The sequence below is a fragment of the Chamaea fasciata genome, unplaced genomic scaffold (genome assembly GCF_029207755.1).
Source record: "Chamaea fasciata isolate MVZ Bird 193981 ecotype frontalis unplaced genomic scaffold, bChaFas1.0.hap1 SCAF_1, whole genome shotgun sequence".
NCBI classification, from domain to species: domain Eukaryota; kingdom Metazoa; phylum Chordata; class Aves; order Passeriformes; family Sylviidae; genus Chamaea; species Chamaea fasciata.
The window spans coordinates 56,354,993-56,373,367 of record NW_027094086.1 but is presented as its reverse complement, the minus strand read 5'-3'; the positions used below and the strand labels follow the sequence as shown (position 1 = coordinate 56,373,367).

General features: G+C 33.8%; 1 protein-coding gene across 2 annotated transcripts in view; it reads right to left on the bottom strand.

Moving 5' to 3' along the window:
* Positions 1 to 225: 225 nt before the first annotated feature.
* CCDC102B (coiled-coil domain containing 102B) overlaps positions 226 to 18,375 on the bottom strand; it is a 138,699-nt gene continuing 120,549 nt past the window's right edge. Inside the window, exon 6 of one of the 2 annotated variants that reach the window (XM_066184297.1) lies at positions 226 to 3,403. In XM_066184297.1, the coding sequence (XP_066040394.1) occupies positions 3,314 to 3,403 (90 nt within the window). In that variant the 3' untranslated portion in view covers positions 226 to 3,313. The remainder of the gene's footprint in view (positions 3,404 to 18,375) is intronic. The other variant, XM_066184283.1, reaches the window with a different exon arrangement.

The following is an 18,375-nucleotide window of genomic DNA, read 5'->3' as shown; positions in this document are numbered from 1 at the left end:
CCCTTAACAACATGCTTTAGCTTTTGGTCAGCTCTGAGGGGGTCAGGAAGATGGAGTAGATGCTCATTGTAGTTCTCTTCCAGCTGAGCTGTTTTAGTCTGTTTTATTCCAAACACAGTGTTACCCACTGTTTCCATATCAACCAGTATAGGACGACAAGATCACATAAATCGTTCTTTCCTATCTTTCTGTGCATGTAACAATATTAAATAATACACAAGTTTATGGTATTAAGCAAAGTTTAATTGAGCATTGTGAAAACTATTTCCATGTCTTTCTATCACTGTGTTTAAAATAAGTTTGTAAAATTGATCCACATAAAAGATTCATGCCATTTATTATCTTAAAAAGGAAACCAGGAAAGACAATTTTTTCTACTGGAAAATCCACTGTTTTAGGCACCACTCATTTCAAAAGATGAAGAACAACTCAATTCTTTGCAACCAGATTTAAGGTTAGCTTTCCTGGCATTCCCATATTTATGCTTGGTGACCTTGAGCAAATCTCTCCTGCACAAATCTCTATATCTTCACTTCCACATGTAAAATGTGAAGAGGACTGGGTGGGAACATTGGTGTTTGGCAAATATCATAGGTGTGTATTTAAGAACAGGAAACATTCTAGTATTATGGAAAGGTCATAAATTAGCATTCTAAAATGTTCTCAACTGCAGCCAGGGTAATCATGCATCATCTTATTTTGACTCACTTTCAAGTGACTAATTTATGGGTTTACTTCTTCAGAGAGGCCTCTGAAGTTCTCTGTGTATGTAAAGATGAAATAAATATTTTATTTAGATAATGAAAGCAGCTGAATTTTCTCTGTCTCTGGGAATAGGAGAAATTATGAAACATTAAAGCATCTTGTGTGATCTATAAGAGATAAGAAAGAAAACTTAAAAAGTGCTATTCAGAAGGTGCCTGAAAGTAAAATACAATCAAGAAGTGAACAGAAAGATATGTGTGGGATAAATGTCAATATTAACTACCCCAAAAGAAACTAAAATTTCCTCAAGAGAAAGAAAAGATACTGTACTGACATTCTGAAACAAAATTCAAAACTAGCATCATGTGATGGTGGTTTTATTGTCACCATGACTTTTAGACCAGCCAGGTGCATCCCACCTGCTGGGTAGTATAATACAGTGAACACATATGAAAGGGTTTATAGTAGGGTTAGACAGAGCAGCAGAAACTGTCTTCTGGTTTGATTTCCCTTAATATCTATGTTACACTACCAAGCTGTTAGCACAGAAACGTTCTCCAGCACCAATTAAACGTTATTTGTTTTTCCTACAGATTTAGAAATAGAAATAGGAAAGACAGAATCCAAATTTCTCCAGTAAGTCATAATATCATTTGACTTGATTTTTAGCCACAGTTATTACTATACTCTCGAACTTATAGGTATTTTGGCCAGTGCTGAAGCCATGCTGTATCTCTAGAGCAACTATAATTTAGTGGCCTGTCAGAGGGAAAAAAAAGAGAAAGATCTTATCTCTAAAACTTATCTAAATGATACAAGCTTTCATCAGTAAGCTGTTGTGTTGCCATATTTTCAAATGCTTCAGTGTAACCATAGAAGTACATTTGTCTGTGACAGTGCTTGAAAATCAATAATTATGCACTTTCCATTTCTATTGTGCTCATCAACATTATCAGTGCAGCCATTTCACACACTGTGGCATCGTGAAGACGCTGGCATAAGAAAAGCAGATGAAGTTATAAAGAAAGTCAGTGTGTCACTTCACAATGAATTGAACAAGATCAGAGATCTTTTGTCTAATATAAAACTTTGAATCAGCGAGTTAATAAAGGGAGAAGGTTTGAATTATGAGAAAAAGAATTATAGGTCTTATTTTATTGTCAGTTCTTATAAGTATTACGTGTTCAAACGCCATTTAAAAATAAATTGTCTCACAGTATCTCTGTACCTTGTTGATGAACTTCTGAATCAGCTATTGGCAACACACAGAATTCCCCCATTGTATATCCCTTAGTGTGTCCTGAGGGGTAATGGCTGGGATTAGTTCAGCATTGCAAACATGAAAGAGGGTTAAGAATGTATAAAGATAGTCAAAACACAGATGCATCTGCTCTAGCACCCCAACTCCAGCAGCAACCTAATGCTCAGAGAAGAACATAAGAAAATCTTCTTCCCAGCTTCCAAGCATCTGCAGCTCAGAGAATTCCTCAGAAAAATGCAATTCCTATGTTATCAATAACCTTTAATACTTTTCACTTTTTGTAGGTTACAAAAGGAATCAAGACATCTCACAATTCTCTCTTAGAAAGGACATAGCTTTAAATACAACTAGAACCCTCAGATAAGTTTTCAGTTTATAGGGATATATGGAATTAAACAAACATATTGCTGAGCAATTACAGCATTCACTGTGAAACAGAATCTACACGCACTCATTATCAATTGCACATGGCAAACAAAATTATGATTTATGTCTCACTTGATGGCTGATAGTTGTTGATGTATTTATAAATTGGAAATTTTCTAACATTCTCAAAATCTGCTTTTCCAGTTTATCTTAACATATTTACTTTACTTCCTAAGTGACACAATTTTTTTACATGGACAATTAATAAAGTAAAATTTTATTAAAAGTGTGATATGTAGACAATAAATTTGAGATGCATTAATTTTATTATGTGATGAGTAGAAGAAACACATAAGGAAAGGATATTTCTTTAATCTAATTGTGTATGTGACAATATTTGAGTATTTAAAATAAAATACTTTTTTCTTTTTTTTTTTCTTTTTTTTTTTTCTTTTTTTTTCCCTTTTTTTTAAATGAAAGAAAAGTGTCATACACACATCACCCTGGTAGAACAGGGGGTACTGAGATGCAGATATTCTTTTCCACTGCTGTATGAATGTAATACACCCAAACAAAGAAAGGAACAAACCACTGACTTCCATTTCAGACTCAATGTCTTCCCAGGACAGAATACAAACATCTCTCAAATACTATACACATTCTAAAGTCCTTTTTCCCAAAGGTAAAATATGGGACAATTTAATTGGAGTCCACCTTTTGCTTTAGAAGAGAACAGTTAGAACAACTGGAAAGGAATGACAATGGCCAACATAACTTCTAAATAAGTGCACTCTGACTCTCATATATTTTCCTTGGTTATTATAAAAATCAGGAATACATAGAAACAATGCATACAGTATTCCTATATATATCTGACTCTTCTTCAATTGAATTTTCATGTGTGTCTTTATGAACAATATTTGCCTCTCCTCTTTGCTGTAACCTTGTTGCTGCAGGGCTTTTTGGTGATCTCCCATATCTTCACTCATTGTCACGGTAGAATCTCCAACAGCAGACAAGGAACTTTGTCTGGTCCCAAATACTATGTTCACCTTCTTCACCCTCTTTACTCTGAAATGGAATTTTTAAAATGGTATGACCACAACATGAAACAGAAAAATAAGTTCAAGTTTAAACAGTTACAGTTCAAATTTCTTCTAAGAAAAGGTTTCAATAGGAGACATTAGAATTTAGATGAGAAAATCTTTCTGTATTGTACACATTGGATACTTTTTCAGCTGATTCCTTAATAAGAAATGAAAAAGTATAGGGTTTCAGAGCAATTAGTTGGAGTTGTCTTTCACAGTGAGAAGCAATGATGACTAGGAGCCATTATTTATTGATTGGCAGTTCTGAACTTCAGTCCTATTGCTATTCAAGATATATTTAAAGTACTTACTTTCAACTCATTAATCTTTTTATGGTAAGAAGGGAAATTGGGGAATAATGTAAAAGATCAAAGAGGTCTCAAACTCCTCATTTGACAGAATTCTAGCCACTAGTTTAATATAATGTCTTTGTATTAAATTAGTAACAATAAGGAGAAACTATAAGCACTATAAAATTTATCATTGAAACATAACTGTGTTAAAAGTACATTAGTTTTTATAATTTTTGAGTTGATAAATTGCATTCCTGGTAATGATGTGCAGCAGACCACAAACATCCACTCAAACTAGGTGCCAGAAACTGGCTATTACACTCTGGGGAATCCAGAGCACAGTGAACAGACAGTAGCCTTGCACAGAACAATAGAGATTTATCAAAATTTAAGATCTTAAGTATGCCCAAAGTAGCTACACTGCAAACTGACTCAAGAAGACTACACGTAAGACTGAGAAAATCATGTCAGATCTAAACTATTTCTGTATGTTAGCAGCTTTTATCCCACCCATAATTAATTTATTGTGCTTTAATCTTAGGGACACACATCTCCAATACCCTCTATTTCATCTCTGCACTTTCATTTAAGTCCTACCAAATGCCATGGTGCAATTACTGTGTTTCTTGTCCTCTTTATGTGTCTTCAACAAGTTTTCAGAAAAGGGAATTCACAAACGCATTGGTTTCTTCTTGATTCTGGGGCCTCAATAGTCTTGTGAATAAAGTCAGAATGAAATGTCAAGGAACCTGAGACATTTTACCAAAATGTAGAGTCTTTTTACCACTGTGATGAGTGACTTCTTTGCAATTGTACTCCATTTGTAAGTCCTTTCCCTGGCAATGTGGACAGATCAGTCATGCCACTGTGCACACACATTCAATCTAACCTGCCTACTATTTATAAAACAGCAATGTTCTTAGGAAAAACAGCGTCACATGTCAAAAGCATTTAAGCTGCCAAAGTGTAAAAGCCTTTGATCTGGCATAGCAGTGTAATTGTTTATAGCTTCAGGGACCCCATGATGCTCCTGTCTACTGATTAACATCCCCACTAATTATTCCAGATGCAGACTGATTGCCAAGCCCTACATCAGTAAGAATCAATAAGCTGGCAAGTTCTTCACTCTGCTGGATACACAAGACTAGGCTGTGCAGCAACTTGGTTGCTGTTACTGAATTTTACTGGAATCCTTTTAAAAGAGATGGCTGTTTCCTTTTTAATTACTTTCATTTAATGATTTCCAATAATGAGCTTGCCTTATAAAAAATTCTGGATAAGTTCCATGAACAACTCTTTATTAAAATACTTGTGCAAAATTACTGAGAGTTCTATCCTTTCCCATTCATTTGCTAATCAAAGATATATTAAACTAAATTAAAATCAGAATTCCTAAAACTAGCAACTGAATAAGTTTTAAATTAAATTTAAAATAAACAAACTAAAATATATGAAATAATATTAGGTGTAACTGAGGGCTATGGGAATAGTCATGGTCAATTTTCAGGACAAATCAATTTATTTATTTTTAAAATATTTCTTATTTAAACATTTCAGAACAATTAGTCTGGTATTGCTAGATATCATTTAAAGTTATTGACATCTATAAAAACTTAGGAGACTTTCATTATGCCTCTTATTTCATATTTAAGCTAATGCAGCTATACACATATAATGAGCTGCTACCAAAACTGGTGTACGAGTATTAGAATGGTGAGCTTTAAATACTTGGACAAAAGTACTCACACTTGTCAGAAATTACTGAATCTTACTTAAAAGACTAGCCCTGATCTGTAATGTCTTGTAAGACTTAAAAGTGTCTATTCACCAGCTAATGTACAACAATGTCCTTTTATTTCCACACTGATTTAAACAGTCTTCAAAGACCTTCAGTAAGAAGCCCTGAGATCATTGCTTTAATGGAGGGAATTTTAGCCAGGATATAACTGGAGTAAGTCACATGTATGTCAAAATGATTTGGCCCAGTTGCTGTTCTCTGTTACATGATATATTTCCTCCAACTAGTTCTGGACTTCTGTGACTTCGGTGTGTGCATTCCATGTGATAGAAGCAATGAACAACCTATTTAAATGTGAACATCTGTGAAGATTGGGCCATAAAATAATTAAGGAAACCTTTCTCTTTGGTATTCTGCATCAGCCAACCTTGAAAGCACGTGGCTGTCACCAGTAGGGACACGAAAGAACCACACTCACTCAGGTTCAGAGGTGAGCAGAGAAAGAGCGAGTTTATTATCATTTGCGATTTAAATAGGATTTGGAGTTTGGTCAAGGATTGGTAGATGAGAGGAACACCTTTCTGACCCTAGTGGTCAGTTCAACAGTCCATCACAGACTGGAATGAAAACAATCTACTTGTTTATGTTACATTCCTGAGAGACTCCACTAGAAATATGTAAACAGTCATCAGAAGGCTAAAGAATCAGGGTGACACGTGGCATCCAGGAAATTATGTTGCAAGAAGTTGTATTTTGTTCCTCAGCTGGAAAGGCATTAAGGAGCCAAGTGAAATGGGGAACTTTGCTGCCAGCTGGAACTGGTTGAGGTTCCTTGGGGCAGACAGGGAAGAAGACAGTTGTGTGATTACTCAAGTAACAAGAAAAAAGACAGGAGAACATAGCTTCAAGTTGTGCCAGAGGAGTTTTAGATTGGATATTAGGAAAAATTTCTTCACTAAAAGAGGTGTCAAGCACTGAAACCAGCTGCCCAGGGAAGTCATTGAGTCATCATCTCTGGAGTTATTCAAAAGATGTGTAGTAGATATGGCACTTAGGGACATGTTTAGTGGTGCTGGGCTAACTGCTGAACTTAATGATCTTGAAGGTCTTTTCAAACCTAAAGGATTCTATAAATTCTATGATTCTATGGTTGTACAATCCCGGTTGTGCAAAGCCTGGTGAGCCCTGCAGCTGCTGCTGTTTCTTTAGCCATGTGTTTGGCCAGCTCTGACAGTGAGTCCAAACCCATCTGCATGTGGAAGGGCGACTCAACTGTATTCCAAATTACTGCCAGACAGGGACTAAGACTATGGAAAGCTTAAAAAATAAATGCAATAAGCACCTGCTCTTGAAAAACATTAAAAAATGGGGTATAAATTAATGAGCAAAATAAAGTGCATGGGTTTCAAACTCCAGATAAATGAGCAAAACATTTTAAAGCTCTTTTCCTAACAGCAGACAAATAGAAAATGCTATCAAAGTCTGCTAACAAAATCGTGAAAAGACACAAGCATATAAAAAGGCAGCATGCCATATGTCCACCAATATCTGGTACAACAGAAACATTAAGAAAGCCATTAAGAGAGTCTCCCCATTGTGCCCAGGTATACAATAACATATGGTACATTTCCTGCTTCACTGTGCATTTCCTTGCTTTTGTTGTTTAGCGTCACTAATTTAGAGCTCAATTAATATAGTTTGTGCATGCCTTTCTCCACAGAATATTTTTTTAAAAAATCACTGCTGTTAAAATTAGTCTCTTTTTTGGTGAAGTGCACAGTAAGTATTAATGGAAGGTAGGATTCTTTCCAAATCTTAATTAGATGGAAGAGCTAGACAGAACTATTTTAAGGTAGCTACACATGATACTTAAATTATTATTGTCATCTTATTTAATCCTCACACAATTTGCTGTAATGATTCTACTGAGAGACATTACAAGGATGTTGTTTGCTTTAATCAATGATGACTTCCTAAGGACAGATGTGTGTATTTCTCAGGAGTATAGATTAAAGGAAAATAGTAAGGGACTAGTATAGCAGTGGTAAAGGAAATACAGCAAGAAATATAAGGTGACTATATTCTGATAAATATCCACCTGTAGTTGTGGAGAAGAAAAGGAAATGAAGATGTATGAAATCTTTTTCTCCTTTAAGGACATTTATTCTTGAAAAGCTAAAGTTTAAGGAATTTCTGAATTTCCAAAAACATGATGGAAGGTATTTTTAAACACATTATCTCTCTTTTTAATATTTACAGATTCCACATGCCTCTTAGACGAGCAGAATTTTGCCACACTACCTCAATCCTATCAAGGTTCCTATTGGAATTCAGGACTCCTATGGAAGCTAAAAAACAGTTCTCTTCACAAAGGAATACTCTTAAATATCTCATGTGCTTTTCTAAAAGGCATACACTGTGTCATGAGTTTGATACAGAAAATGAAATAAGAATGAAAATGAGCCCTTACCACTAAAATCGCAAATACTTGCATCAGAAACGTTTTGATCAAATAATTTAGACCAAATTAGTAATATCCTGGATATATAATTTTTAAATATAAAAGATGAGAATTCACTTAGTAATAATCAATAATGAATTTCAGTTCAGAAACACTTCAGTTTGTCATTTACTGTCTCAACAGTGGTGCTATGTTTGCTAAGCTACTTTCATGTGTGGATATAGAAGGAAAGAATCTCTGGTATGAAACCAAATCCAGGTTAAGAAAGGAAACTGCTATAAGCTTGAGTTAACATCTACTGATATAAAGTAAACTACAGTTTTAGACATTTATTTATTAATAAAATAATATTCTGAGTGGAATTACAGTCTAATGCCCAAGTTATAACATGGATTTATGTCAACTTCTGCTTTAATTAAAACATATTTGCCATTTAGCATTAGGGGACTGTGAAAGATCATGAGTGAACATATGGATATTGAATTAAGTTTCATATTTTTACACAGGAGAAATTACTCAAACCCATCATAAACTCACTCATTATGCCATTCCATTCTCTATAAATACTATATGTGCTCTCAAACAGCATGACTAATTTTTTAAATGCTAAATATTGTATTTCCTTTGAGATCCTCAAAAGTACAAGCCATCTTTTTCTGTATTTCTCATTAAATTATTTTTTACTTTTTGAAGTAATGAAAAATTATGCTTTTATTTTCCTTACAAGAAAACATTTGTGTTTTCCTATATTATTATAACTCCTTTTAACTTCAAATTTTAGGTCAGAATAAATTTCCCAAGTACATTTCTGGGTAGTGTATTACAATAGGTACCACTGAAATTTGTTATACAATTACATGTAATATTTTCCCTAAATTAGGATATGACAAGATTTGATATTTTGATCAAACTTTTGCTATTTAACCAAACCCTTTGCTTCTGTGTCACAGTAGCTGTACTGAAATTTTGAATAAGTTACCCACTGTAAGAACTTCTAGAATGGCAGAGGATAAATAAAACTCAGTGACTACTTAATAGGAAAGGACTCCTTTGAAGAGTCTTTCCTAAACTCAAGTCTTGTTAACTGTGGTTTTCCAAAAGAAGAATCATTCCCATTTATAATATAATTATTTCACTGTTCTGACATATTATTCTGACATATACAAAGCCTTTAAATTACCTTTAAAATAAAAGCTCTCCTTTTCTAAAATTGCTAATTTTCAGATATTCACATACTTTTGCTCATAATAGCTTTGCATAATAATATCTTTCTTCAGTTATAATATTTTAGAATATGATCATGGCAGGCTATGGGATGACCAAATAAGGTGACTTTTCCTTTCAACTACATGATAGGAGAAAAATTCCATCCATTCTCACCAACAAAATGAGCACAAGAAGTAAAAACTGCAGCTTTAGGGGAGTGATAGCAATAAGGGAGTAATGACCTTTCTACTTTTGGTTTCTAGAATACTTTGAACATCCTGGAATGAACCAGAATATCAATATCACCTACTTTTACAGTGAAAGTATTAAGGAAAAAGTACGTTTTCCAAAGTTTGTCTGAAAATGGTTCTTTTCTCCTATGTCCTTCTCCACTTATCACTCATATAATTTTGCCAGTAATTATGTAGTTCCTTGCATATTACAATAAGATACCAGAAAATTTCCTTATGTTTGAAAAGAAAGCATGTTTCAACATTTTTGCTCTTGCTAAGCATACATTTAGGCTAAATACAAACTGATTTTGCCATTTTTCTCATCTTTCAAAGCTTTACATTTATATTGCAATCATTCAAAATTTAAATACATTTGAAAGTAAAAATGGAAAAAGAGATAACAGGAATATTGAAGCATGCAGATAATATAGGTGGCTGTTTAAGGACTTCTAAGTAGATACAAGAAGTCTCACTTGTACAACATGTTTTAATATTTCTTTTAAGTGCTTTTAATATTTCTTTTTTAAAATGCCTTCTGATTTTGAACACAGGAATAGCTCTTCTGGTCCTACAAAGAAGATATAAATAATATATACATTCTTTTCTGTTTTGAGAAGTGTGATTTGCATAGAATATTTTCTGCGAGCAATTTTTTTAAGAATTGAATAAGGCTAAGAAAGTGCACTTGGTACAAGCCCTTTTCTCATTCATTTTTTAAAATACATTAAGATTCACTTGCCACAATAGTATCTTCACCTACATAAACTCCAGGCCAATAAAAATCATGATCATTTCCCTTCCCAGCAATTACATGGTTGCCAGCTTCAATTTAGTTCCTTTTATCCATTCAGAATTTTTAACTTTTAACTGTAAAAAGTTAAGAATTCTGAATGGGTAAAAGTTATAATATCTAAGAGTTATAATATCTAAAATATTATAACTGAAGAAAGATATTATGCAAAGCTATTATGAGCAAAAATATGTGAATATCTGAGAATTAACAACTTTAGAAAAGGAGAGCTTTTATTTTAAAGGTCATTTTAAGCATGCATCTTCATTGCTTTCCTCTTACTTCTTCCAAGTATGAAAGGCGTACAACTCTGAAGCAGATATTAACTTTCCTTCTCATGTCCCTAATACACTTTCTATTTTCCATCCAAATACATCATGAAACTAAATTAGGTATTCTCAGAATTATATTGAGGAGGTTCTTTGTACTTTTCGCAATGAAAACACTACAGCATGCTAATACTTAGCTTGAAAATCAAGTTCTCCTCAAAATGAGGAAAAATACCCCATGTACACTCAAGAAAATAAATAATTTAATTCCTGAAAAAAATGCTTAGTATATTGTGGTATCATTCAATATTATGCCTCCTAGTTATAGTCATTGAATGAAAATTATAGGAGAGTTCTGGGAAGCACTAGAGAGTTATACCATAGACCATGTTCTGCCTTGGATCGTTGCCCAAAACACTGCTCATCTTCGACAGTATCCAAGTCTGGTATCTCTTGAACCGGCTGGAGAAGGAACAAATACCGTGCACAACTGTTGTGCTGTGATTACCAGCTTTGCAACAGTGAAAGCATTTCTTTCAAAACTTGCAGAGCTTGCGATAGAACATAAATGTGTGCATTATAATTAGTCCTTCTGCTCCCTGCCATTCCTCCTAGCTTCAAATTCTGACATGATAGCAGCTACTATCTCACCAGCTGTTAGAGATACCATGCAGCTAGAAAATCATATATCTGCAAGTTGGAACCTCAGCTCTCAAATGTCACAAAGCACTAATCTCCAGTTCTGTGGCTAGTAAAATTTTGACTACTGAAATCAGTGGGAGTGAAAAGCAACAAATGGTGATGGTAATCTGGTGACATGAGGGTTTCGTTATCTTAGGACCTTCCATGTCTGATAAAAAAGTACAAGGACTCTCAGGACCAGCAAAATTATCTTATGTATGCAAACAGCAGGAAGAAAGCTCTGATGCCAAAATGGCAGTAAAGCTGACAAAGACAAAAGCAGTGAAAGAGTCAAGCAGTTACTGATGAGGTAAAATACAAGTAGATAAGATACAGAGCATGCTCATTTTTTTTTTCTCTTGTCCATTTTTTGTAACATTGTTTTATCTATTTAGCAATGTGTTAGGAAAACAAATTGGTATTTGCGAAGTACCATTCATAGATCTGGTAAAAATTAACAATGATACTTTTCTAAGTTCAAAGGGTTAGGGTTTTTTTTCTGTAAGAAAGGATACCTGAAAATTTCCATATCTCAAGTACATTATTGATGCACCTAATTCCCAATGCATTTCAGGATAAGTTGACCTATAACGTACACTGTCCTTTGAAAAGTCTAATTTTCATGTCTCTGGATTATGACAATGCCAGGACAATTTCATAATGAAATGACTGTGTTTCTGCCATCTATTTTTCTGGTACTTCTCTAACATCCAGAACCATTGTATCAGGAATATCTGAGGATCTGTTCCTGCTTAGTACATTCAGGATTCTCCCACTGTCCTTTTGCCCAGCAATTCAGACAACCAATTCTGGATCCAGAAAATGCGCTTACTGTCCTCAGTATGCTTGGAAATGCTTTCCAGGTTTAGCTGTTACCTTTTCAGTGGTCGAGGTGAGACTGACTATACTGTGCTTTCCCATCCCCACCTTCTGTCCCTTTCTGTGCTAAAGGCTGTGAAAACTGCTGCCTCAGTTTGTTTTTCTGTTATCCTTGCTCTCACCCAGGCTTCAATGACCTCTATTTCTCATGTTTGGCCAACAACAGTGCCATGCTCAGCTCACCTCCTCTCTTCACAATTCTGTAAATCTCATTCACACCCCTCTCAGCTCTCTGTCTATGAGTGGAGCAGTCAAAGACTTTCCTTGCAGAGCACCCAATACCTTTACTCAACCCATTCAGCAGCTGGAGCATGCACCACTGTTCGTTTATTGCACACTTATGTTTAAAAGGTAAAAAAAACCAAACCCAAACATTCATATACTAACAAGGAATATTGGTTGCTCTAATTGTATGTGAGTTTAATTTCACATCCTCTGCAATTTTACTTATAACTTCTAATGATAGAAAAGGTCTTATATCTTGAACATTCTTTCTTTCAGTAACAATACAGAAATCTTGGTATTTTTTCTCTTTATTTTGACAGATTAATTTTGTTACTGCTATAATTCGCTGTCTGTCGCTTTGCAATTCCTTGTTTTTTCAGATGTCTAATTTTTTTTCTACTTTCAAAGATTAAATTTTTAAACTATTCTTCAGAGGTCAGTAAATTGCTACTTTTCAAAAATTATAATAAATAAAAAACTTATAGTTCTATTTATGTCATTAAAATCAATAGAATACTGGACTGACGTGCTATGAAGGTCTTCTCTGACAGGAATCAGAATCCAGCTTTCTGCTATGTTTTTAAACCAGGCATAGCGGATTCAATGTAACCTCTTTATTTCCTGAAAATTATGAGTCACAGCAGGGGACTTAGAGTGAACATCATTCTACTGGGATCAGAAATATCAAAAGCAGTTTGAGAATATTGTCTGCATGGTAGATTTTCTTAGATTTTAGGAATTTTTACAGCATTTTACAGAAGATGCAGAAGATCCATAGAGCATGCAGAATTCAGAGGCACATATACGAGCTATGCTAAATTCAAGACCACAAAAAGTTAAACCAAGCAAGTTAGTTGTTTCATCATGCAGTTCTGTATTCTACTCCTATCTTGTATGTGCTGGATTTGATCAGGTTTGCACCACCATAATTACATTAACTGCATAAACTGATGCAAAAGAGTATTGGAATTATTCACTGTGAGGCTGCAATAATGAGTGACCTTGCCATTTTGGTAAAGTAAAGCAGTTCATCTCTTTCAAGTTATATTAGATAGAAAATTAAACATAATACAATCATACATGAAAATAGAGATCTGTTTGTTACAAACACATGTATGTGTATGAGTTAATTTACCTCTGAATAAGACAAGGTATGAACATAGCATTTAATTATTCCTAAACCTGATGGGAGAGACATATTTTTCCCCTGAAAAATGTGAAACACCACTGACAGCTCAACATTGATGTATCTCTAACATTTGTAGAGCTATATTCACAAAGCTAATACAAATCCTGAGCATACACAAATAGTTTCTGTGAAACAACTCTTGCATTGTTGGCAAGGATTTCTAAGAATTTGAAATTGACCTACTAACTTATTGTTAGTAAGAATTTCTAATTTTTCTTAAGCACCCCCCCCAATAACCTTGAAATTTAGAAAAAAACGTACAAAGACTATGGATAGTCTTAGCTCAACTTTAACTTTGCAGTCTTTCAATTTGGCACAACTATCACTTGGAAATTTTTTGTGACAAGTGCAACTGTACTGGAAAGGAAAGGAAGTTCTTTAGTGGCAGTGTCATCTGTGTCTGCAGAGTGAAGCACTTAAAGTGCCTCTAAGAGGAATACATTTCCATTCTCCAAGTGTGAGATGCTGTTTTACTTATAAAATCTTATGTCTGGGGGAAAAAACAGACTTCAGCTATGAATCTAAAACTGTTAACACCGGATCTGCTTTTCTCTATTAATTTTCTAAATTTTGGAACACAGCTGAAGAACGACTACACAAATGAAAAAATAAGTGCCAAATATTTTACAGGTAATAATAAAGAAGCACAAGCCTAAATTGCCCAAAAGTTCTGACAGACCCATGTTGACAGACCACTCTTTCAAGAAACAGTCTTGCATATCATCATCCAGGATTTCTAAAGATGATCATTTGAGATCAGTGGAGTGACAGTGAAATCAATTCAGTGAAAGAAATCATCAGACTGTCAGTGTTCAAAAAAAGAAGAAAAAAGTCATATGGAAATAACTAAGTTCTGATCTTCTGATTAGTTATAGACAAGTAGATTATTTATTATCTTAATTAGCAGGAGCTGAAGTTAAAAACTTCTGAAATATCCCACTTACGATACTAATAGCTTTTTTTAGTTATCCCATTGCTTTTTCAGTGAGAACATGATGTTCTCTTCTTTGAAAGAACAATGTTGATCATTACAAAGAACTTGGAAAGTAATAAGATACTGTAACAATGCTCTGGAAAGGTAAAGTACCAAAAAAAAAAAATTTAAAAAAAAGAGTGAACTGCTAGAAAATAAGTGGGGCACACAATATTTATGCTGCTTTCTTAATCCAACAAAATGACCACATGATTAATACTGAACACAATATTTACTCTACCTGACAAGAAATCATACCAAACCAAGAAAAGGTTTGCAGAACCATATAGACTCGTTTAACAAATATCTGGTGTGGCCTGAACAGCAGATATGACTAAACCAACTTCAGGGTGCATATGATGGAGTGAATAGGAACAGGTCACAACCTCTGTCAGTACTGAATAAATTTTAACAGAACACGAGTCTTAATACCACTTGTAGCAAGTTGTTATAAAAGCTTTACAAGGGAGCAAAAATGAACTGAACAATTTAGTAGAAGAAAAGCTTAAAAGATAGGACCTCTGACTCAGGAGACCTTTATTTTGATTCAAATGGGGTCTTGCATGGTACTCCTGGGACACCTGCTTTGTTCTTAAGGTCTTGCAGAGAGCTACATTTTTTCCATCCCAGGAAGAGGATACCATTTTAGATGGAACTTTTTGTGATACTGTTCTGTTGCACTCATTAGGCACTGTTGAGCATTCACAACAAAATCTGAAACCAAGCAAGTTTTTTCAGACCCATTCTTGAGGTGGCATCAGAAGAATTGCAAATGTGAAATGAAGTCTGTTAGAACTTGGAGGACTTTTGGTCCTGTAGTTTTGTCTTTTTTTTTTTTTTTTAATTTTTTTTTTTTTTTATCCAACTGAATTTAAGACACATATCCTCACTGACCACAGAAAAACATTCAGATTTATAAGGATGGGTTTCTCTTTCACTTTTAAATGCTACCAATGTCTCAAAATGCAGCAGAAGAAAACATAAAGTTCAGTCTTTTTCATTTCAGATTGCAATCTCTCTCTGTCAAGTACAACTCAGTGGAATTCTGCCTGTATTATGATTTCAAGGAAAAAGTGAAATGAGTTTCTCCTTTGGAAGACTGGGCTATTATCACCCTTATACTTCATTGCAATCAATGCTAAATTTCTTGTCAATAGTGATGAACTTAAGTAATTCAGATAATTGTAGTGCCTTTTTTTTGAGATAAAAAATGGCCTTAAAAAGGTTTTGAAATAACATCTCCATATATTGTCATTTGAGAATTAAAATTGTTTAGTGTAGCATTGGACTACAACAAAATTCTGCTTTATGAAAATACATAAAACTGGAAGCATCACAACTCTTAAATTTTGCTGTGTGCTCCACTTTCACACAACTTAGCCTATTTGGCACCCATTTTACAATATTGTTTCTCTTAATCCACACTTCCCCTTCATCTTATCCAAAGATATTTCATTTTTTATATTGTATGAAACTAGCTTTAGCTAGCCTCCTTAAAAGGGACATGATTTTAGAATATGGTAGTAAATCTTTGAAAAACTTATGAAAATAATTCATCATTCAAACTATAGGCTTCCAGGCCCTTCTGCAAAGTGTATTATTGCTTATAAATCCCAGTACTTGGTCATGCATCACTTTCTAATTAATGTTCCTCTTTTATGCTACTTTCCACATTCTCTTTTTACTATTGCATCTATTTGTTTTGAATATACAAGTTAATTTTTTAATGATCCTGATGTCATATATTTTGCAACAGATTGCAAGTTATTTGGTAGATCAGTTCTGAGTAGAAATATTACCTTTTCATTTAGATATCAAACCACAAAAGTTTTAGTCCTTCCAAAGACTTAAAACTTCTCTATTTGAACCTGCAGTGCAATATGCATATTTGTGAATTGGTTTCTAAAAGGAAAGACCATATAATCCAAAAGCGATCTGTGTGCTTCAAGTAAATAATTTTGCTTAAATATTGAAAATCTGTACTTCCTCAAATTCTAAATATTGATTGCATGATTTGCTCATGTTTAGTCTAGTGATTGCAAATAAAGAATTTTACTGAAAAATCAGTGCATCTACTGCTGTGATGGAAAGATGCTATACCCTGGGGAATTTTCCCCAAAATTTTAGGATTTGTTGTGTGAGAATTATCAGAAAATTTTAATGGTGGTCACTGCAGATAAGTAATGATGCTTCAAAAATCATCTTTTTTTTTTTTTTCTTTTCTTTCTTTTTTTTTTCTTTTTTTTTTTTTCTTTTTTTTCTTTCTTTCTCCGTCTATGTCTTTAAATACACCTCCAGTGTGGGCAAGCAGACAAAATCTGTTCCTTAAAAGCATCTCAGGAATTTCTTTGAAGAAAAATGAGTAACATAGATAAGTATTTTCTTGCAAGTTACAGTAAATGCAAAGCACAGCAGGAGGCTTTCAAGTATGGAACTGATGGATGACAAACATGCTACCCTAAAAAAAAGTGCATGTAATGTAAGCTTTAACTCTTTGGAAATGTTGTTGAAAGAAGCTGTATAATAAAAATTCTTCACATTGCTATGTGAAAACTAGAAAAAAAATATTCTTCTGGTTCCCAGAATAAAACATAACTGAAATATGTGCTAAGAAATGATAAGCACAGCTAAAAGATTTAATTAAAGCTCTCAGGAATAATGAAAAGAGCTGCTGACATAGAAACTGTCATGACAAATTATCTTTTGAGGAATCTTTAAGAACCAGAAAATACACAGTTGACTGCAGAAAATGTTTTAAAATTCTTACTGAAGACCATTAGCTAATCTCGGCCATGATACACATTCATACTGCTCAGCATAAAGTCATGCATTCAGAAAAGTTAAAATTCTAAATGATATGTAAAAAGAAGTGCGTTTTTTTAATAAATGTTTTGCAACTTTTATGGTTCTCTAAAAAAACTTATGTTTCAGGAAAGATCAACAATTCTTTTCAAGAACTTTTATGGTGACAGTCTGTATTCAAGAAAATCATCCAATACTTCAGGTTAGGTTTCAGACTAATACACTGGTTATCTCTACTGCACATATGAATTCAATACTATTGAAAGAAAATATGTTATTGCCATCATTAAGAAGATTAAGAAAGAAAAGATTATAAATTCACATATTGAAATCTAGTTTTTTGTTGCCTTATAAACTGTTAGTGATTTAGCCAAACTCTTTTTCCACTAGTGACCTAATAATTTCTAAATAATAGATTGAAATAGAAAGGATGCATCTTGCCCATGAAATCATATGTCTAGTTTTTCCTGTTGGAACATTTCTAGAATGATGTCAAAGCGCCAGTGCCTGCAGGGGTGGATATTTAGCGCAGACACAGAATCCAAAAGAATATAATGTAAGAAAAAGAACCTTTCAGATAAGTAGATAAGAATATATATACTGCTGATATTGAAGGCAATCAGGATAGCATAAAAATGTCCTCATATACTGAACTTTTCCAGGCCTATAAGAAGCAACGTGGTCAGTTTGGATATTACAGTATTGTCAGTCACAATGAAAAAAAAAGCACTTGAATTACTGGATTACTAAATCTCTTTTTCTAGTATTGAAATTTACTTCTGTGCTGACATTAAATCACTAACACAAAGAGTTTAGCAGCTTTGAATGCTTTAAGTGAAAACTTCCTATGAAAGGGGCTAAACGCAGACAAGCAGGCTGTAGTTTCAGCAGGTCATTGACCAAAGGCTCTTGTTTGGCTTTCCAATTTAAGGGAGAGGACAAACACAATTATACTGTAGTAAGCAACTCAAATAACATGGTAACTCTCCTTCTGTTATATTCCTTTAAATGTTCACAAATATTCACCTTTCACCATCTCCTTACATTTGCTTCTGTGTAAATTCTATTGAACATCAGAAAATGAAAAATTAGCGAAATGAAGTTTTTAGAGGTGCATGCATGCAAACGACACAGTAGCATCTTATTAAATGCCCACTCAAAATCATCCTGCATTTTTAAATTTTAGAAATCTCAAACAAAAACATTTTTCCCAAAT